The 22,778-nt window shown below is 46.7% G+C and overlaps 1 protein-coding gene across 2 annotated transcripts in view; it reads left to right on the forward strand.

Annotated features, from left to right (window-relative positions):
• The window catches only part of LOC117357606 (caltractin), an 85,488-nt gene that overhangs the window by 35,945 nt on the left and 26,765 nt on the right, over positions 1 to 22,778 (forward strand). For both annotated transcript variants that reach the window (XM_033938445.1, XM_033938438.1), the window contains exon 3: positions 10,349 to 10,477. In XM_033938445.1, coding sequence (XP_033794336.1) covers positions 10,349 to 10,477 — 129 coding nt within the window. The remainder of the gene's footprint in view (positions 1 to 10,348; positions 10,478 to 22,778) is intronic.

Raw genomic sequence — 22,778 nt, forward strand, 5'->3', positions numbered from 1 at the left:
AGACACTTCTCCTCAAACTTCGACCCACTCAGTACCACGTACACCTGGTACTTCTCCATCCAGGAGTCTTAAGAGAAAACATTCTCTTACTCCACCACACAGTACAGCTTCTTCTGTGACTCTACGTCTTGAATCAGAACCACTCTCACCATACTCTAGAGAAGCTTCTCCTTCATACTCAGCACTTCCTAAATCTCGCAGTGTGTCACCTGAGGAAGCATCTGATTCCAAATCCATTTCATTTGCCAAATTTATTTTCGATATGGGACAAGCTCTCAAACTAGATCTCCATTCAGATTCAAAATACACTCCTGAATATTTAGCAGATATGGAGCTTCCTCATCCACCTAAAGAGTCACTACGGTTACCAATGACTCCTGTTCTCAAACAAACCTTTGTTCGTAACATGGATACTCCTTATTCCATCACTGCCATTCCATCTAAGTTGGAATCTCGTTATCGAACAGTTCCATGTAAAGGTTATGAAAAATCTCAACTTTCCCATCAATCCCTGGTAGTGGAATCATCTTTGAAGAAAGCACATCCCTCAAAAATCTACGCTTCAGTTCCTCCAGGCAGAGAAGGTCGTACCATGGATAAGTTTGGTCGCCGATTATACCAGAACTCTATGATGGCAAATAGAGTTCTTAATTATAGCTACATATTTACATCTTACTTCAACCACTTTCTGAAGATCTTACCATCTTTTTACCCGGATATCTCCACAACTCGTCTGTCTGAATTCAAACTTATTCTTAAGACTCTTCTCGTGTCTCTGCTTTTGCTGTAGCTATGCGCCGTTTGGCATGGTTACGCATTGTTGACATGGATCCCAATCTTCAAGATCGATTGGCGAATCTACCTTGTCAGGGGAACGAATTGTTTGATGATTCTATTGAAGCAGCTACTAAGCGTCTTTCAGAACATGAACGCTCTTTTGCTTCCCTCATCAGACCAAAACCTAAACCTACACCAACTAGAGGTTTTAAACAGACTCCACGTCGTTATCCTCGGAAAACGACTCCTGCTTTTTCCAGGCCTCCTCCTCGTCGTCCTCCGCAACAACAGCGCCAGCAAAAGTCTCAGACTCCCACTGCCACCAAACCAGCTCAGTCTTTTTGACAGTCTCAGCCTGAGCATTCAAATTTCTCTGTTTCCAAATTCTCCCCTCCCCATTGGGGGTCGCATTTCCCAGTTTTATCACCAGTGGGAGCTCATTACATCAGATCTCTGGGTGCTTACCATCCTACGAGAGGGATACTCTCTTCGGTTCCTTCAGGTACCTCCAGATCGCCATCCAAGAGAATGTCCTTCCAATCTGTCGCACCTTCCCCTTCTTCTTCAGGAAGCTCGGGCCCTTCTTCGCCTGCGAGCTGTGGAGGAGTTTCCTCTTCCACAAAGGAACTTGGGATTCTACTCCCGTTATTTTCTAGTTCCCAAAAAGACGGGGGATTTACGACCGATCCTAGATCTCAGAGCTCTCAACAAATGTCTAGTCAAAGAGAAATTTCAAATGCTCACTCTGCAAACTTTATATTCCTTAATGGATCAAGGGGATTGGATGTGCTCCCTCGATCTCAAAGAGGCGTATACTCATATCCCTATTCATCCAGCATTTCGCAAGTACCTCAGATTTCAAGTAGGAAGCCTTCATCTGCAGTACCGAGTTCTCCCCTTCGGGTTGGCTTCTTCTCCCAGAGTGTTCACAAAATGTCTGGTGGTGGTGGCTGCAGCTCTTCGCAACCAGGGTCTCCAAGTATTTCCATACCTCGATGACTGGCTCATCAAAGCTCCCTCTTTTTCAGGGGTTATTGCAGCGACCCAACAGACTATTCTTTTTCTACAAAGTTTGGGATTTCACATCAACTTTCCCAAATCTCAGTTGACTCCTTCTCAGTCTCTCCAGTTCATAGGAGCAACTCTGGACACTATCAATAAGAGAGCCTACCTTCCACAACCGCGTCAGGACGCCCTTCTTCAGATTTCTCAACAAGTCTTCCACCTTTCATCTGTTCCAGCACGAAAGATGATGGTTCTACTAGGTCACATGGCTTCTACAGTTCATGTGATTCCTTTTGCCAGACTTCACCTTCGTATTCCTCAATGGACACTCGCATCCCAATGGCAGCAAACCGTGGATCCACCATCTCGACTGATTTCCATAACTCCTTCATTGCAGAAGTCTCTCCGTTGGTGGATGCTCTCTTTGAATCTTTCAAGAGGCTTGCTGTTCCACCCTCTTCCTTATCAGAAAGTCCTCACCACCGACTCGTCAACGTATGCATGGGGAGCTCATGTGGACGGGCTTCGCGCTCAAGGTCTATGGGCTCAAGCAGACCGTTGGTGTCATATCAATCTGTTGGAACTCAGAGCGATCTTCTATGCTCTCAAAGCCTTTCAACATCTCCTTCACGACGTGGTGATTCTAGTACGTACAGACAACCAAGTAGCCATGTATTATGTCAACAAACAGGGAGGGACGGGATCTCACTCCCTCTATCAAGAAGCTCTGAAATTGTGGAATTGGGCAATTCTTCACAACATCTACCTCAGAGCTGTTTATATTCAGGGTCAACACAATTATTTGGCGGACAAATTGAGTCGTCTTCTACAGCCTCACGAATGGACACTCAATTCTCCAACTCTTCGCCAAATCTTTGCTCATTGGGGAACTCCGCAGATAGATCTGTTTGCATCACCTCTCAACTTCAAACTGCCTCAATTTTGCTCCCGCATCTATACTCCTCAACGTCTCGAAGCGGATGCATTTCTACTGGACTGGAGGAATCTGTTCCTTTATGCTTTTCCTCCGTTTCCTCTGATTCTCAAGACTCTAGTCAAACTGAAGTCAGAACATGCCACCATGATTCTGATAGCTCCTCGGTGGCCCAGACAATCTTGGTTCTCCCTTCTACTTCAACTCAGCACCAGGGAGCCTCTTCTTCTACCAGTATTTCCCTCTCTACTCACGCAGAGTCACGGTTCCTTGCTTCATCCCAATCTGCAGTCTCTACACTTAACAGCTTGGTACCTTTCTGTATAACAGAATTTTCTCAATTTTCTCCATCTGTTCAAGATATCTTACTTGCTTCCAGAAAGCCATCAACTAGACAATGTTATGGCCAGAAGTGGACTAGATTCTCTGCTTGGTGTTCTACACGTCACTTATCACCCAGATCTTCCTCCTTGACATCCGTTCTGGACTACTTACTTCATTTGTCACAGTCTGGACTTCAAACTACATCTATTCGAGTCCATCTTAGCGCTATAACTGCTTTTCATCAACCTCTAGATGGGAAACCTCTTTCTGCACATCCTATGGTCTCTCGCTTCATGAAAGGACTTCTTAATCTTCCTCCACCTCTTAAACCATCTCCAGTGGTCTGGGATCTCAATGTTGTTCTAGCTCAACTGATGAAGCCTCCTTTTGAACCACTTGACAAAGCCCACCTCAAGTATCTCACTTGGAAGGTTGTGTTCCTCATCGCCCTCACATCTGCTCGAAGAGTCAGTGAGTTACAAGCTTTGGTTGCAGATCCACCCTTCACAGTTTTTCACCATGACAAGGTGATCCTCCGTACTCATCCTAAATTTTTACCTAAAGTTGTGTCAGAATTTCACATCAACCAGTCTATTATTCTGCCTGTGTTTTTTCCAAAGCCTCACTCTCATCCTGGAGAAGCGGCTCTTCATACCTTGGACTGTAAACGTGCATTAGCATTCTACCTCCAACGCACTCAACTTCACAGAACATCTTCTCAACTTTTCATCTCATTTGACCCGAACAGGTTGGGTCTTCCTATCTCAAAACGCACCATCTCCAACTGGATGGCTGCTTGCATTTCTTTCTGCTATGCTCAGGCTGGTCTTCCTCTGCAAGATCGAGTGACGGGCCACAAAGTCAGAGCTATGGCGGCATCTGTAGCTTTTCTTCAATCAACACCTATTGAGGAAATCTGTAAGGCTGCCACTTGGTCCTCGGTTCATACTTTCACTTCTCATTACTGTCTGGATACTTTATCCAGGAGGGATGGCCAATTTGGCCAATCTGTTTTGCAAAATCTTTTTTCGTAATTTGCCAACTTCCCTCCATCCCTTTCTACTTAGCTTGGAGATCACCCATGTGTGGGAATATGCTGCCTGCTTGTCCTGGGATAAAGCACAGTTACTTACCGTAACAGTTGTTATCCAGGGACAGCAGGCAGATATTCCCACAACCCTCCCACCTCCCCTGGTTGGCTTCTTAGCTAGGTACCTGAACTGAGGATCCTCACAGGAGATGCGCCCCCTAGTTCGGGCGGGAAGGCATGCGCGCTACAGCACTCGAAAGATCGAGATCTTCAAGCAAGTTTGATTTCGAGGCTGTCCGCTGCGGGGCTCCGTCGGTGACGTCACCCATGTGTGGGAATATCTGCCTGCTGTCCCTGGATAACAACTGTTACGGTAAGTAACTGTGCTTTTTCTCTCCTTCATTTTCTGCCCTACATTTATCTTTGACATTAACCTTTATCATTCAACTTTCTTCTCAAAATCTACTTTTCCGTGTCTTCACTGTCCATCTATCCATGTGTACCATTTTTTCTTTCTTCTCCTCTATTCCCATCTATTTCATAAGAAGCATTCCTTCTTTCTCTCTTCCCTGCCTCACCCATTGTTGTGCACCATCTCTTTCCTCTCTCTTCCCCCTTCCCCTCCATCCCTGTGCACCATCTTCTCCCTCTCAGTCTTCCTTCTTACACCCTCATATGGTCTGGCATCTTTCTCCTCTCCCATGGTCTGGCATCTCTCTCTCTCCTTCCCTCCCTTTTCTTATGGTCTAACATCTCTCTCCTCTCCTTCCCACAGTCTGGAATCTTTCTTTTCTCCTTCCTTTCTCTGGTCTGGCATCTCTTTCCCCTTCCAGTGGTCTGAGAATTCTCTCCTTCCATCACCCTTCTCCAGAATCTGACATTTCTCACTTCTTTGAGTCATCTGTCCTCCATCCCAGTGTAATATTTTTCTTTCCCTCTTCACCACTATCATATCTAACAATTCTCCCTCTTCTTCCTTTTCCCATGTATACTATCTCTCTTATCCCAGGACAAGCAGGCAGCATATTCTCTACATGTGGGTGACGTCATCCATGGAGCCCCGTCGCGGACAGCTTTTCAAGCAAACTTGATTGAAGATCTCAAAGTTTGCTAGTGCTGCACCACGCATGCGTGTGCCTTCCTGCTCCACTAGAGGGTTCGTCCCCTTGTAGTGGTCTTCAGTTCTTAGTTTTCCAAGGAGCCAGAAAGCCCTGTCTCTCTTCTCTGCCTTTCTTGCACCGCAGCTTCTTTATTTTCACATCGGGAGTCGCTGTGCGGTATTTTGTAGTTTTTTTCTCCACTCGTGTGATTTTTTTTATTTTTCGTTTTTGGTGAACCGGGGGCTCCCGGTTTGCCTTGGCTGCCTGGCCTCGCGTGGCCACGGCCTTTCTATTACCTTATGTCCCAGCCTCTTACCGGGTTTAAAGAAGTCCTCACAGTGCGGTCGGGTAATCTCGATCACAGCCCCGCACTGCTGGTGTATTTTGTGCCTGGGCACTCCATGGACTCTTGCCCTCGTTGCGCTATCCTTCAGCCTCGGGCTCTGCGGCGGCGGCGGGCCAGGATTGTGGAGCTCTTCGCCATGGAGGCTGCTCTCCCTTCGGTCCCGGTCTCGACGTCGGCCTCGAAGACCTCGGTCCCGGGCAAGTCTCCCTGGACCTCGAAGGCCTCGGTGACTCCGGCCTCAAAGGCCTCGGCTTCGGGTAAGTCTCCTCTTCCTCCTTCAGGTTCAGTGCAGTTACCGAAGAAGCCACCCTTGGAGTCTCTAGCCGTCCAGGCTGTGAGTGTAGTCCCTCCGGCCTCGACGAGGCCACCGTCTAAGACCTCTAAGCATGCCTCCACCATAAGGGAATACTCTTCCTCGAGGTCGCCCTCGGTGGAGAGCACTGCTGCACCTGTATGTCCAAATTTGGTCTCGGTGCCGATGTTCGAGGATATGCTGAAGGCGATCATCTCCTCGGAGCTCTCCTCTGCTTTGGCGCAGCTTGCCCCGACTTCGACCTCACTCGTCGGGGACCAGCCTGAGCGTCGCCCCGAGGCTTCTCGAGGCAGGGTGCGTCGGTCTCGACGCGTGTCCTCGACTGATTCCTCTCCTCTTCTCTTGAGGCATGCTTCTCCGGCTGCCCGGCCTCGGTTGAAGCACCGCTCGAGGCGTCTGTCTCCGAAGCGGTCCAGAGATTCTTCCCCGAGGCAGGGTAGGTCGCTGGGCCCTCGGACTATGGGGTCCATCCAGCCCTCAGACCTGATTTTATCCGACCCGAGTCTGCAGAGGTCTCCAGTGCAATCTCGGGCTCCGCACCAGGAAGACCCGATGTCGGGGGTTGCTTCCTCTTTTTCCCGACGTTTGTCCTGGGGCTCTCCGGGGCGGCCTCCTCGGGCCTCGGTGCCCCGGACTCCTGGGTCCTTGCCTCCGGGAACCTTTAAACGCAGGCTGTCGTTGACTCCCCCTCCCCCCCCCCCCGTTCTTTTAGCAGGGCTTCCTCGGCGTCCATGCTTCTTGACACTTATGTGCTGGCGCAGTACTCCTGGGAGGCTTCCCCCCCCCCCTTTTCTGCTGCTTTGCAGTCTTGCTCAGCCTCCCCCATTGAGGGGCAGTCTGAGAGCAAGCCTTCTTCCTTCACCAGATTTGTGCAGGACATGGGGAAGGCGTTGCATTTGGACCTCCAGTCTGATTCCAGGTATACCAAGGAATATTTGGAGGAGATGGAACTTCCCAATCCTCCTAAGGAGTCCCTGCGGCTCCCCTTGAATCTGGTGTTGCAACAGACTTTTTTCCAAAATTTGGAGACTCCTTACACTATCCTTACGTCACCCACATATAGAGAATATCTGCCTGCTGTCCCTGGATAACACCTGTTACGGTAAGTAACTGTGCTTTTCCCTCCCACTCCATGCACCTATGTCCAACAATTTTCTTTTTCTCTTCCCTCCCCCCACCGGCAGCATCTCTCACTCTAACCCTTCCATGCATCATCTGTCCTTCCCAACCTCATCCCAGCCTATGCAACATCTATCCTTCCCTGTCTCCCCCAGCCAGTGCAGAATTTGCCCATGCAACATCTGTCCTTCCCTGTCTCCTCCCCCAGCCTGTGCAGAATCTGTCCTTCCCAACCCCCTCCCAGCCTGAGCAACATATGTTCTTCCCTGCCTTCCCAACTGCCCTCCCATGCCATATCTCTCCCTTTCCAACTATCCTATCCTATATATCTCCCTCTACACCACCCCCAGATCCACCATCTCTGCCTTTCTCTTTCTTTCTTCCCTTCTCGTATCTCATTCCCCTTTCCTTCACAACACCCCACATCCAACTACTCTCTTTTTCTATCCCTCCAGACCATCACTAGTTCCCCCATGTTTCTGGCCCTATAAGTCTTTCCCCTTCACTTCCCACCTGGCATGTCTTTGAAACCCATCCCCCATTCTACTTAGAAAAAAAACCCAGTCCTGGGGGCTTTCTGGCCCTGCATGTCCTCCCCCTTCACCTCTGTTTGCCTTTTTGTTATAGGGGAATGCTGGCTGTGGCAGCGACTCTGAAACGCAGCCTGCGGCCTCCCTCTCCGCGTTCCTTGTGCCACGGTCCATCCAGGCTGGAAAAGGAAGTTAGAAACATAGAAAGACGACGGCAGAAAAGGGCCACAGCCCATCAAGTCTGCCCACTCTATTGACCCACCCCATTGAGTGCTAGTGACCTGGTTCCTTAACTTGACCCTCGTAGGGATCCCACGTGGATGTCCCATTTATTCTTAAAATCGAGCACGCTGGTGGCCTTGATCACCTGCACCGGAAGTTTGTTCCAGTGATCTACCACCCTTTCTGTGAAGAAATACTTCCTCGTGTCACCACTAAATTTCCCCCCTCTGAGTTTGAGGGGGTGCCCCCTTGTGACCGAGGGTCCCTTGGGGAAGAATATATCGTTTTCCATCTCAACGCGACCAGTGACGTACTTAAATGTCTCAATCATGTCACCCCGTTCTCTGCGCTCCTCCAGGGTATAGAGCTGCAGTTTGCCCAGTCTTTCTTCGTATGAGAGACCCTTGAGTCCGGCGACCATCCTAGTGGCCATCCGCTGGACCGATTCAGCTCGAAGCACATCTTTCCGGTAATGTGGCCTCCAGAATTGCACACAGTATTCCAGATGAGGTCTCACCATGGTTCTGTAGAGTGGCATTATGACTTCAGGTTTGCGGCTGACGAAGCTTCGATTGATACATCCCATCATTTGCCTTGCCTTAGATGAGGCCTTCTCTACTTGTTTAGCAGCTTTCATGTCTGCACTGATGATTACCCCCAAGTCCTGTTCCTCTGAAGTCCTAGCTAGCGTTTCTCCATTCAAGGAGTATGTTCTGCATGGATTTCCACTGTCGAGATGCATGACCTTACATTTATTAGCGTTGAAGCCCAGCTGCCATGTCAAGGACCAGTTTTCCAACGTGATCAGATCCTGCGTCATGCTGTCCTTGAGGTTGCTTTCACTTACTATGTTACACAGTTTGGCGTCGTCGGCAAACAGTGATACTTTACCCTGAAGCCCCCGGGTCAGGTCTCTTATGAATATGTTAAAAAGGGATGGTCCCAGGACTGAGCCCTGCGGCACTCCGCTAGTCACCTCCGAAGTCTCAGAGAGGGTGCCGTTGACCACCACCCTCTGAAGTCTTCCACTCAGCCAATCTTTGACCCATGCAGTTAGTTTCTCACCCAACCCCATCGATTTCATCTTGTTTAATAGTCTACGGTGTGGGACACTGTCGAAAGCTTTACTGAAATCCAAGTATACTATGTCCAGAGCCTCTCCTGAGTCTAGTTTTCCTGTCACCCAATCAAAGAAGCTTATAAGATTAGATTGGCATGACCTGCCTCTTGTGAATCCATGTTGACAGGGATCCCTTAGATTCCCTTCATCCAATATCGAGTCTAATTTACCTTTGAGTAGAGTTTCCATGAGTTTACACACTATTGATGTGAGACTCACTGGTCTGTAGTTCGCTGCCTCTGCTCTGCAACCCTTTTTGTGCAGAGGAACGACGTTTGCTGTTTTCCAGTCCAGGGGTACTCTCCCTGTACTTAGGGAGAGATTGAAGAGCATGGCTAACGGTTTCGCCAGAACATCGCCTAGTTCCCTGAGCACTCTTGGATGCATCTCGTCCGGTCCCATGGCTTTGTTCACCTTGAGTCCTGACAGTTCTCTGTAAACATCAGCTGGTGTGAACTCAAAATTCTGAAATGGGTCTTCCTTGCTTTGCATTGCTTCCAGCTTTGGCTCGTGTCCTGGTGCCTCGCAGGTAAAGATCGAGCAGAAGTAATCATTCAGTAGTTTGGCTTTTTCAGAATCTGTTTCCACATAATTCCCGTCTGGCGTTCTAAGGCGTACTATCCCGTTTGCGTTCTTTTTCCTGTCACTAATGTACCTGAAGAATGATTTGTCCCCTTTCTTGATGTTCTTCGCTAGAGTTTCTTCCATTCGAAGTTTGGCCTCCCTAACTGCCGTTTTGACCGCTGCAGACTTTGTCCTGTATTAAATGTTTGCTTCTTTTTCCCCGGTGCGTTTGTACGAGAGGAATGCTCTTTTCTTCTCCTTGACGAGGCGCGAGACCTTATCAGTGAACCATTGGGGTTTCTTTCTTCTTGTATCATTGTTGTATCATTGGGGCGGGGAGGGAGGCCACAGGCTGTGTTTTAGAGGCACTCCTGCAGCCGGCATTCCCCTGTGACAAAAATGTCAGCGACTTAGGACCAGCACACTTAGCTGCCCTGTTCACACCCCTAATGCCGGCCCTGCAGCTCAGGACTTCCCCATCCCCACACCAGCTCTGCAGCTCCACCACTAAACAGCACCTCACACTTCTGAGATGTCAGTGGGTCAGCGCAGCGTTCACTAGATGAGACTTCTGCCGTCGGCCTACACCGGAACTCTTGATTCAGTAGCCCCTGCCTAGGTGGGAACCAGAAGTTGCTGAATCAAGAGTTCCGGGGCAGGCTGACGGCAGAAGTCTCATCTAGTGAACGCTGCGCTGCAGCTACCTTTAAAATAATAGCGATAGCGGAGGGCAGGAAGGAAGGAAGAGGAGGTAAGCGTGGGGGATCGAAGTATCAGGAATTTTGGGGGAGGCTACGGCTCCTATAGCCCCTCCCCATTATGATTACACAATTGCTTAACCTGACCAGTAGTCCTAAATGAAAGACTGTTGTCATATTTTCCACAAATGATGCACATTTTTCAAATTCTGCCAGCGGTATATGAGACTAATAACGATCTTTTGTGCTTTTTTTCCCCATTGCAGGTTGCTATGCGAGCTCTAGGATTCGAGCCCAAAAAAGAAGAAATTAAAAAAATGATAGCCGACTTTGATAAAGAAGGCTCGGGAACTATTGACTTTGAGGATTTTTTTTCAATGATGACCCAGAAAATGGTAAAGTGAGCACATTTCTTCTGTTTTCGTGCTGATTAATTCAGTCTATAAATACAATAATTCTTTCTGATGTCTATCATTGTTAGCTTAATACAGATATATTTAGTTTGCATGTGGTTTTCTGTTTTGTTATCTGCTATTTATTACTTAGAGAAAAGATATGATCAAATTCCTTCTATTGAGATAAACATGGGGAAATACACTGCTGTCCCTAGGATTGGTAGCTTGCTACTGTTTGAGATTATTGTAACCTGGATTAAGCAGGATACTAGGTTAGATTGACCTTTGATCTGACACTTAACGTTAGATAAATGTACCAGATCCTCAAGTCTCGGTGTCACATTTGGAGGCTATGATCTTGGATTGTCAGTTTGGTAATATGCTTGCCAAACATACTCCTGCCTCGACTCTGCTTCCTGTAGTCCAGCCTGAGCACTTAGCAGTATCACAAGGAGTCGAGTCCTTGGCTGTGCCTTGAGCTGATCCTCCTCACTCTATACTCTTCCCCCTCCGTATTCGCGGTGGTTAGGGGCAGAACCAGCCCGCGAATATTTAAAAAACCGAATAATATTTGGGCCGGTTCTGCCCTTAACTCCTTCTTCCCCCCCCTTAAGCCTTACCTGGTGGTCTAGCGAGTTTTCGGGCAGGAGCAATCTTCCCACGCTCCTGACCCGTGCAGATTGCTCACAAGAAATTGCTGCCTTGAGCTCCCTTCATTGCTTCATTCGATTATGCTTTCTCGCCTCGACTATTGTAATGCTCTTTATCCCAGGAAAAGCAGGCAGCAAATTCTCACTGATGGGTGATGTCACCGACGGAGCCCCGGTACGGACACTTCAAGAACTTGAAAAAGTTCTTTTTTTTTTTTTAATTCTTTATTCATTTTCAAATCTTACAGCAAGTGTACAATAATCAATCAGAAAAATTTTTAACAAATCACTTGACAATCTTACTTATAATCCTTAAAATATATAAATATAAAAGAATCCCTTCCCACCCACCCATTTATTAATAATAATACAATTAGCAATTATTATCTTTCCCAATCCCACCCCCCTAAATCTTAACTAATACCAAGGTGTTTAAGATGTCTGATCATTAGCAGTGTTCTCCCCAGAAATTTTGTCCAGCCGGGTGGCATGAAAGAGTAGCTGGGTGGGGTGGGCGAGACGGGGAAATTTGGTGGTGGGGAAAATTAAGGGCTCCTTTTACAAAGATACGTTAGCACCTTAATGCGCAGAATAGCGTGCGCTAAATTGCCGCACATGTAGCCGCTACTGCTTCCTCTTAAGCAGGCGGTAGTTTTTCAGATAGCATACGCTAATCCGGTGTGTGCGCTAAAAACACTAGCGCACCTTTGTAAAAGGAGCCCTAAATGTGTACTATTTTTATTAATTATTATTTTCCAATGTTCACTATTGCTTCCTTTTTTTAAGGTTTGACACTTGTGCCAGAATATTTTTACTAAATTTAAGAAGTATCCAATTCTAGAAGTGAATAATTAGATATTCGCCCTCTTTCAAATGGTATAGAGCACAGGTGTCGAAGTCGGTCCTCGAGGGCCGCAATCCAGTCGGGTTTTCAGAATTTCCCCAATGAATATGCATTGAAAGCAGTGCATGCACATAGATCTCATGCATATTCATTAGGGAAATCTTGAAAACCCGACTGGATTGCGGCCCTTGAGGATCGACTTTGACACCCCTGGTATAGAGGTTTAAAAAAGGGAAATGCATTAATGAAATCATTAGGTTCAATCTAGCCATTTATTTCTGCATGAATTTAAAGAACTAAGAAAAAAAAGATAAATATAGTCATATAAGAAACATCTCTACAGCACCTCTAATAATATTTTGATCACTAGGTTCCTTCCTGAGGTCTCACTGAGGATATGAAATAGATGCGATCCCCACTTCCAAACCTCTTCCACATAATTTATGGAGAGGTGTTACTGAGCCTTGAAGGAGACCTGTGTGATCGCACTACAGCAAAATTAAGTAGCAGATAAAAATCAAAGTGAGAGCTAGGCAAAACAGTTTAGGTAAAAATGCAGGTAATAATTAGCAATGTATTAAAAATATTTTATTTTTATTTGCTTATAATGTCATTTGAAAGCTGTTTTATGTTAATACAGCTTTAATTTAATTCATTATAGTGTGTGTGTGTGTGGGAGGGACAACACCTACATCAACAGTAAAGTTAGCATAGGGTCATTAAATCCAGTGGCGTACCTAGTATATATGACAGCCAGTGCTGACCATTTTTTAATAGTCCCTTCCTCTATATAAAAAAAGTCATTTTTAGTAATAATCCATGAGTTACACAACAAGGGTGCACCTAGGAAAAGGCAGCATCTTAAACACTGCAGTGAGCACTAGAACACCAACACATGCATTGTAAAACTAAACAAGCCAGATCCTGCACAGTCAATTGATCCTGTACAGTCATTGCTAACAGAAAGCCATGTCCTTTTCATACACACAGAACAGAGATACACCCTCACCCAATATGGAATAATCACAAACTAAAAATAGAAATATGTAGACAAAAGTTAAACTGAAACGCCAATAAACCAGACTCTGCATACAATGCAACACCACAGAAACAGTGACACGTACCCTAATAACTGTGCAAAATATAAAGACAGTAGATGTAAATTTGAAAAAACTGCTACATAACAATCACCACTTTACAAATTAACAAATATAAATAAAACAGGGAAGAGAGAAATAAGAAAATACCATTTTATTGGACTAATCCATTTTTCAATAATTAGCTTTCAGAGGCCAAATCTTTCTTCAAGACAGTACAGTATACTGCTGTTATGGTATCCTGTCCTGACTTGAGGAAAGGGGTTTAGTCCCCAAAAAACTGCCTTATTTCCATTTCCTATTGACAGAGTAGACACCGAAGAGGGAGTGGAAAATATGAAAAAGGGTCTGCAAAAGTTAGAGGAATGGTCTAATGCCTGGCAACTAAAATTCAATGCAAAGAAATGCAGAGTAATGCATTTGTGGATTAATAATAGGAAGGAACCATATATGCTGGGAGGAGAGAAGCTGATATGCACGGACGGGGAGAGGGACCTTGGGGTGATAGTGTCCGAAGATCTAAAGGTGAAAAAACAGTGTGACAAGGCAGTGGCTGCTGCCAGAAGGATGCTGGGCTGTATAAAGAGAGGCGTGGTCAGTAGAAGGAAGAAGGTGTTGATGCCCTGTACAGGTCATTGGTGAGGCCCCACTTGGAGTATTGTGTTCAGTTTTGGAGACCGTATCTGGCGAAAGACGTAAGAAGACTTGAGGCGGTCCAGAGGAGGGCGACGAAAATGATAGGAGGCTTGCGCCAGAAGACGTATGAAGAGAGACTGGAAGCCCTGAATATGTATACCCTAGAGCAGCGATTGCGAACCTATGGTACGCGTGCCAGCTGTGGCATGCGAAGGCCTTGCAGCTGGCACGCGGGAAGGTCCGCAATAGAGAGCTGCACTGGAACGGGGCTAGATGTACTAAGTCGCGCGGCTTTTCTCCCTACCTGCTCTGCTTGCAGCACAGAGCCGAACGGAAGTCTTCCCGACGTCAGCGCTGACGTCGGAGGGAGGGAGGGCTGACGTCGGGAAGACCTCCGTTCGGCTCTGTACTGCAGGCAGGGTAGGTAAGGAGGAGTAGCCTCGCGGCTACCAAGGGAGGGGGGCGGTGCGCCCCGCCCCGTGTGCAGCACAGCCGGCCAGGTCCCCTTACTTTTGTGGCGTTAACCCGACCGGCAGGGCCCGGAGCTGACAGGGGGCCCGGGCTCCCCAGTGTTCTCCCCAGCGCTTTTCAGCCGGGCGCAGCGCTTTTCAGCCGGGCTGTCATCTGCCGAATCCTGCTGCCGCCACTGCTTAATGCGCAGCCTGAAGAGCCGCCGAAAAACCCGCCGGACTTTAAACAAAAAAAACCCCCAGCAAGCGACTCGAACCCGGCTTCCCTCCGAAACCGGAAGTTACGTCGGGGGGGGGGGGGGGGCGGGTAGAGAAGAGAAGCCAGCACAGACCATTAGAGCCCCGGAGCATGCGGGAGATAGGCCAGCCACGGAGGGAAGCTTACTTGTTCTTGCTTACTTCGGGCCTTTCTCGCTGCCGGGTCCTGCCTACTTTCTGTTTCCGTGAAGGCAGGACCCGGCAACGAGAAAGGCCCGAAGTAAGCAAGAGCAGCAAGTTGTAAACTTCCCTCTGTCGCTGCCCTTTGGGAGATAGGTCAGCGACCAAGGGAAACTTGCAACTTGCCTTTGTCTGTAGCGAATCTGCCGGGTGTGTGAGACGGTGGGGGGAATGGGAGGAGTAATGCTGCTGCACCCAATTAGGGGGGAGAGGGAAGAGAAATGATGCTTCTGCTGTACCCAATTGGGGGGGGGGAAGAGAAATGCTGATGATACTGCTGTACTCAGTGGGGGGAGGGGGAAGAGAAATACTGCTGTACCCAATTGGGGAGAGAGAGGGAAGGAGGGAGAAGGAAGATCAGGAAAAGGAGGAAAGAGATGCAAAGACCATGGGACGGAGGGAAAGGAGATACCATACCATGGAGTGGAAGAGAGAGATGTCAGGGCATATGGGGGGGGGGGAAGCAGGGCCAGATTAAAGGATAGGCCCTGTAGGCACAGGCCTAGGGCCCGAAATAGTCAGGGGGGCCTGCCAGTGCTGTGCTTTGGGGCCTCACCCTTGCTGGATTCGCTGGCAGCAGCAGCAGCCTCATCATCATCCCGGGCGAACCCCAACCCGATCCGACCCTCCTATCTCTCCCTCCTTCCCTCATCAGTGACGTGCCAGAGGGAATCACGGCAGGAGAAAGTCCTGAAGCAGCCTGCTTAGAGTAGAGCAGTGCTGTTTAGAGTCTCGTGATGGGAGGGAGGGATCGTTAGGAGGGTCGTGGAGGGGGAGAGTAGCAGTCTGCCCCGGGTGTTCGACCTGGCGTCATGAACTTCTTCGGCTAGCATCAGCATTTACAATTCACTGCTGTTTCCAACTTCAGGCCTTCCTCTCCACCGGGTCCTGCCTACTTCTGTTTTCATGAAGGCAGGACCCGACAGAGAAGAAGGCCCGAAGCTGGCAACAGCAGCAAATTGTGAATGCTGCTGCCTGAAGAAATTCATGACGCCAGGTCATGGGTGACAGAAGGAGGAAAGGGAGCAGAGGGGGAGAGACTTGCTGCACCCAACTGGAGGGAGAAAGAAGATGAGGGAGGGAATGGAATGAGATGCCAGGGATTGGAGGGAAGGGAGGGAGGAAGAGATGCCAGGGCATGGAGGGAAGGAGGAAAGTATGCCAGACCAAGGGAAAAGGAAGGGGGAAAGGAAGGAGGAGAAGACAGAGCATGGATGGGGAGGGAGAGATGGAAGAAAAGGAAAGGAGTGAGATGCTAGAGAATCAGGGAAGGAAAGATACCAGACTATGGGGTGCGAAGGAAAGAAAGGAGAAGAGAGAGATGCCAGAGCATAGGGGACGGGATGGTGACAGAGAGAGAAAAATGGAGAGGTGGCAGAGCTGAAATCAATCATGTACAAAGGAGAAGAGAAGGGGCACAGGATAGACAGTTTATTGAAGGAGCATAAAAAGAGGGAAGATGCCATATGGAACGGGGAGAGGGCAGACAGTGGATGGAAGGGGCTGATGCTGTATGGAAGACAGAGCGGACAGATGCTGGCTAGAAAGAAGAGTGAAGACAAGATGATTAAAGCAAAAACGACAAAAGGTAGAAAAAATTGTTTTGTTGCTTTACGTAGAATCAAGTAGTATTGTATCTGTTGATTAAAGTATAAATAGGAAATAGAAATAAGGCAGTTTTTTGGGGACTAAACCTCTTTCCTCAGGTCAGGACAGGATACCATAACAGCAGGGGTGCCCAAATGGTCAAGTGCGATCGACCAGTAGATCGCAAAGGCAATGTGAGTCGATCGCGTTGCCTTGGCAATCTTTTTCTTCCTGCCTCCCTGAGCCAGGCCAGGCGCGTAGAAGTGCCGGACTCACAAGACTTCACTTCCGACGTCAATTCTGACGTCAGAGAGGAAGTTCTGGGCCAGCCAATCGCTGCCTGGCTGGCTTGGAACTTCCTCTCTGTCGTTAGAATTGACATCAGAGGTGAAGTCTTGTGAGTCCAGCGCTTGTACATTCCTGGCCTGGCTCATGGAAGCAGGGAGAAATCGGCATGGTGGCTTAGGGGGTAGGGAAAGAATCGGGGAAGTGGAAAAATTGGCGCGATGGCTTGGGGGGGCGGGGGGAGAGAGAAAGAAAGAGACAGAAAGAAAAGGGGAGGGGCAGAAAGAAAAAATATTGGATTTATAGTCAGAAGAAGGAAGTGCAAACAGAGACTCATGAAATCACCAGACAAAAAGATAGGAAAAATGATTTTATTTTCAGTTTAGTGATCAAAATGTGTCTGTTTAGATAAATTTATATCTGCAATAGCGGTTTTTAGCGCAGGGAGCCTATGAGCATCGAGAGCAGCACAGGGCATTCAGTGCATCTCCCTGCTCTAAAAACTGCTATTGCGATTTAGTAAAAAGGGAGGGGTATATTTGTCTATTTTTGTATACTTGTTCCTGAAGTGACATTGCATAGAATCGTCTGACTTGACATCTTTGAAAACCCACGGAATATAAATGATAATTAACATTTTTTCTGCATACAGTGTGCTTTGTGGGTTTTTTAAAAAATTTTATTGTTGGTAGATCATTTTGACTTGGTCATTTTAAAAGTAGCTCGCAAGCCCAAAACGTGTGGGCACCCCTGCTGTAGAAGCAAGGGCAAAGTGGAAATGTCCAATCAAGATGGTGCACAAAAACAGTGTCTTTCAACTCATCTGATAAATCCAATGGTCTTTATTAATCCAAAACAAAATCGTACATCCAAAGCAACTCAATGACTCGACATGATCACGTTTCGGCCATCCAGCCTGCATCAGGAGTCTTAGAAGTCTTTGGGTAGCAAGTAGTCTTTAAATGGCAAATGGTCAAAAGTGAAACAATCATACCATTGCTCCAAATCTGTAAATGCTGCAAAACCACACAACCTCATGTTCTTTACAGATTTTACTAACCACTTTAATGTACTAAACAAAAAATTACAAGGCATGGGAAAAACAGCAGAAAGCATGTTTAGTGACATCAAAGCTTTTGAGAGAAAATTGCATATTTTTGAAAAAGACCTTGAGAGTGGACAGCTAAAATATTTTCCCAACCTAAAAATACATTTGGATAATTCTACAACATTTGAGGACAGTCATAAAAAACACCAGGAAATCCACAAAGCATATTCCACCATTGTAGCCGAAGCAAAGGAGAATTTTAGTAAAAGATTTTCTCAGTTCCGTAAGATGGAGACAACCCTTTCATTTATAACTTCCCCAGAAAAGTCCACATTTGAAGATCTTGATCTTTCCTGCTTACAGTGGTTGGATATTCAAAATTTGGAAATGGAGCTACTGGAATTTCAAGAAAGCTCTATCTGGAAAAGTAAATTCAATGACCTACTAGGGAGAGGAGAGATAACTGCTGGACGAGGGGGGAGGGAGAGGTGCTGCTAAACAGGGGAGGCGGGAAAGGGAAGGGAGAAGATGTGCTGCTGGAATTGAAGGGGAGGGGGAGGTGCTGCACGCTGGAGGAGAGGGTAAGATGGTGCATTGGAAGAGAGCATATTAGTTGTGAGTGGGGTTGGGGGAGGGAAGGAAGGAAGGAAAATTGTTGCAGGAGGGGTGAGTGATAGAGGGAAAAATGAACATGGATGGGAGGGAGAAATGTGGGATTGGGGAGGAAGGAAGGAAATTTGTTGCAGGAGAGATGAGTGGTGAGAGAGAGCAATGGGCATGATGTGAGGGGAACAGAGAGATACTGCATAGGGAGAGAGCATGTTAGTTGTGAGTGGGATTGGAAGGAGGGAAGGATGGAAAATTGTTGAGGAGGAGTGAGTGATTAGAGAGGAAGAAATGGACATAGGGTGAAGGAGAGGAATAAATAGTGCATGGGGAGAGAGCATGTTAGTTGGGATTGGGGAACGGGAAGGAAGGGAGTGAGAAATGTTACACTAGGGGGGAGATGACACAAGGAAAGGAGAGATGTTGGATCTGAAGGTTGAAAAAAGGAGGGAGAGAGATATCAGACCAGGGAACGGAAGGGAAGAGAGATATGCCAGACTGTGGGAAGCAGAGGAGAGAGATGCCAGACTATGGAAAGGGGGAAAAAGAAGGAGAGAGATGTTGGACCACTGGGAGGTTGGAGGGAAGGAGAGAGTTGTCAGACCATTGGGAGGGAGGAGAGCAGGAGAGAGATATCAGACCACTGGGGAAGGAGAGAATGCAGGAGAGAGATGTCTGACCTCTGGGGTGGAGGGAAGGAGAGAGGTGGATCACTGGGAGGTTGAAGGGAAGGAGAGAGGTGTCAAGCTATGAGAAAGGAAGGGAAAGGTAAGACATGGGAAAGTAGATTTTGAGAAGAAAGCAGAAAAATGGAAAAAAATTGAATGTTAAAAAGTTATTTCCAAAGATGGATGCAGGGCAGAAAGAGAAGGAGAGAAAACCAGTCATTGGATAAGAAGGCCCTGGAAAAACAGTTAAGAGTGTAGACAGAAGGAAGTGCAACTAGAGACTGGGAAAAGATGATTGGAAAAATAAAATCACCAGACAACAAAGGTAGAAAAAATGATTTTATTTTCAATTTAGTGATTGAAATATCAGTTTTGAGAATTTATATCTGCTGTGTATATTGTGTGTATATGAACACTGAATGGAAGAAATTGCTTTACAATTAGTAATGGGGTGGGGTCTGGGGGCGGAGCTTGGGCTGTTGGTGGTTGGGGGTACTCAGATGATATTTGTTAGACTTAGGAGGTACTTAGTTTGAAGAGCTTCAGTTTCGGTAGTCCTGGACTTTTTCACAAGAGGGACTTCAGAAGGGTCTATCCATCGGATCATTGAAAGTGCAAACAGCAGGCCTTTTCTGTTTCCAAGCTCAACGGGAAGAAGCTAACTGGCTTCTCACCCAGATGTCACCCGATTTAATTAAAGGGGCTCTTCAGTTGTACCCTCTGGTGCTTTCCCTTCCTCAAATCTTAACACCATATTACAGGGTCTCGGTAGAGCCTTTACAGGAAGCTTTCCTTCTGGATCTTACAGTCAAGTTGGTGTTTCTGATGGCAGGTATGTCAGCAAGATGAGTTTCCAAGCTATAAGCTCTGTTCTGCAGGGAACTATTCATTAAGATTATGGAAACAGGGCTCTCCTTACACACAGTAAGTCTTGGCCTTCCATGTCAATCAGGAAGTCCGTTTGCCTGATTTTCATCCTATGGGTCTAAGAAAAGGGATAAAGTGTGCATTTTCTGGAAGTCAAGCAGGTGCTTCTCTGGTACCTTGAAGTTACCAGGGAGTTTCGCATATCTGATCACCTTTTTGTTCTGACCAGACATGCCAAGAAAGGGAGGCCATCCAATTTCCAGATGGCCATTTCCTACACATATATGGGCTGCAGTAAGCAGCTGCCAGTCGCATTGAAAGTGCATTTCACTAGAGGAATTGCTACCTCATGGGCAGAGACTTGGGTGAACTTGCCCAAGGAAATCTGTATAGCAGCTACTTGGTCTATCCCTCACACCCTTACCAGGTTATAGGGTGGATGTAGCAGCCAGGAAAGATTCTGCTTTCAGGTCCTCCATTTTGAAGGCAGGCTCAACAGGCACACTCTAGACTCTGGGGACTGCTTTGGTACGTCTGTAGCATTCAGGACCATTAAGACACATTGCACTAGAAAGAAAGATTAGGTTTTTACCTTGGATAATCTTTCTTATAGATGTTTCTAGTGGTCCTAAAGCCCCGCCCTGTCAGTAGGCTTCACTTTCCTTGTGCCTTAATATCAGTCTGAATTTGGAGAATTCTCTCTTTCAGACGAACTGAGAGAGAGAAAAAGAAAACACTCAAGAATGTAAAGTCTGATCTAAGTCTCTGCTTGATAACAGGACATGCGAGTAGGTCTGAGCTCTATATAAGATTAGTGCTGGTTGCACACATTTTTGTATCTGGTTTGAGCAGTTATTTGAATGTTATAATGTTAATTAGTAATGTTTATTACAGAGCAGAACTAAATTGAAATGCCTTTTCCCTCCTAGTTATGTCTGTCATTACAGTGCTACTTGAATGCTTTTGTACAAACTGAGGGGGCAGGAGGCAGAGTTCAAATGATGATTGACAGCATTCTGCAAGCAACTTGTGGGTTTAGATGCATAACGCTAGTGATCAGGACCACCAGGCACATCTACAAGAGAGATTTTTATTGAAATAAGAACATAGTAGCAGTAAATGATGGCAGTCCATCCATTCTTCCCATTAGTTATAAACATTCTTTGATATTTCTGGGTCATAGACCAATGTGTGGCAGCAGCCAAATAAGCAAACAAAATGCTAGAAATTATTTAAAAAGGGATAGTTAACATGACTAAAGATATTATAATGCCTCTTTATCGCTTCATGGTGCAACCTCACCTGGAGTATTGTGTTTAATTCTGGTCTGCTTATCTCAAGAAAGATATAGCGGCACTAGAAAAGGTTAAAAGAAGAGTGACCAAGATGATAAAGGGGATGGAACTCCTCTCGTAAGAGGAAAGACTAAAAAGAGTAGGGCTCTTCAGCTTGGAAAAGAGAAGGCTGAGGGGAGATATGATTGAAGTCTACAAAATCCTGAATGGAGTAGAATGGATACAAGTGGATTGATTTTTCACTCTGTCAAAAATGACAAAGACTAGGGGACACTCGATGAAACTGCAGGGAAATACTTTTAAAATCAATAGGAGGAAATATTTTTTCATTCGGAGAATAGTTAAGCTCTGGAACGCATTGCCAAAGGTTGTGGTAAGAGTGGATAGCATAGCTGGTTTTAAGAAAAGTTTAGACAAATTCCTGGAGGAAAAGTCCATAGTCTTATTAAGAAAGACATGGGGAAACCACTGCTTGCCCTGGATCGGTAAGAGGGAATGTTGCTACTCCTTGGGTTTTGGCCAGGTTCGAGGGACCTAGATTGGCCACCGTGAGAACGGGCTACTGGGCTTAATGGATCATTGGTCTGAACCAGTGAGGCTATTCTTATACTCTTATGTCGAAGAGGACGTTTCATACTGTGGAATTTCCTGAATCCCGATTGGAAGGCAGATAGGGTGCCTTGTTCATCAATGAAGAAATGTAATTGGGATAACGCTGTTTTTTCCAGAATCTTGTAGACGAAGGGTAGGTTGGAGATAGGTCTAAAGTTTCCGGGCACGTTAGGGTTGAGCATGTGTTTTTTCAAAATCGGTCTGATGACTTCCAGTTTGTGGGCATTAGGCACATTTGTGGAGAGGTGTTGATGAGAGGGAGGATGGAGTCTATAAAAGCATCTTTCACCACCACTAGGAGGTGTGGCGCACAAGGGTCCAGGTTGGAACTAGAAGGGTGAATTGTGTCTAGTATCTCTACGATGTCATCATGGGAGACAGTTTTGAAATTAGTTAGGTTCCCAGTTGTGGTTTTAGTTTTGTCTGAGTTGGAGGAGAACAATGTCTGTAATGTGGCAGAGTCAAGGTGAGACCTGTGTTTTGTCTACTTTGTCAGCGAAGTAATCTGAGAGCTTTTCACTGTAAAGTTCAGCATACCGGAACCCATCAGGCTATATGCTGGAAATGAAGATGAAAAGCTGACATGATTGACGGTCAGTCCAAAGGAGGTGTGTAGGCAGATTGATAGGCTTAAGAGCAATAAATCCCTGGAACCGGATGGCATCCATCCGAGGGTCATCAAGGAACTGAAAGGGACTGAAGCTGAACTGCTTCAAGTAATAGCCAATCTGTCGATCAAATCAGGAAAGATTCTGGAAGACTGGAAGGTTGCAAATGTTACGCTGATCTTCAAGAAAGGTTCGAGGGAGATCCAGGAAACCACAGACCAGTGAGTCTGACCTTGGTACCGGGAAAGATGGTAGAGTCGCTGATAAAGGACCTCATCATTGATCACCTTGACGGACACGGGCTGATGAGTACCAGTCAGCATGGTTTTAGCAAAGGCAGATCGTGTTTGACGAACTTGCTGCACTTCTTTGAGGGAGTAAACAGACAGATAGACAAGGGCAACCTGGTGACATTGTATATCTGGATTTTCAGAAAATGTTTGACAAGGTCCGCATGAACAACTACTTCAGAAAATTGCGAGCCATGGAATTGAGGATGAAATACTCATGTGGATTAAAAACTGGCTGGATCATAGGAAACAGAGTGGGGGGTAAATGGACAACACTCGGACTGGAAGAGCGTCGCCAGT

Source organism: Geotrypetes seraphini, chromosome 1, assembly GCF_902459505.1.
Source record: "Geotrypetes seraphini chromosome 1, aGeoSer1.1, whole genome shotgun sequence".
Lineage (NCBI taxonomy): Eukaryota > Metazoa > Chordata > Amphibia > Gymnophiona > Dermophiidae > Geotrypetes > Geotrypetes seraphini.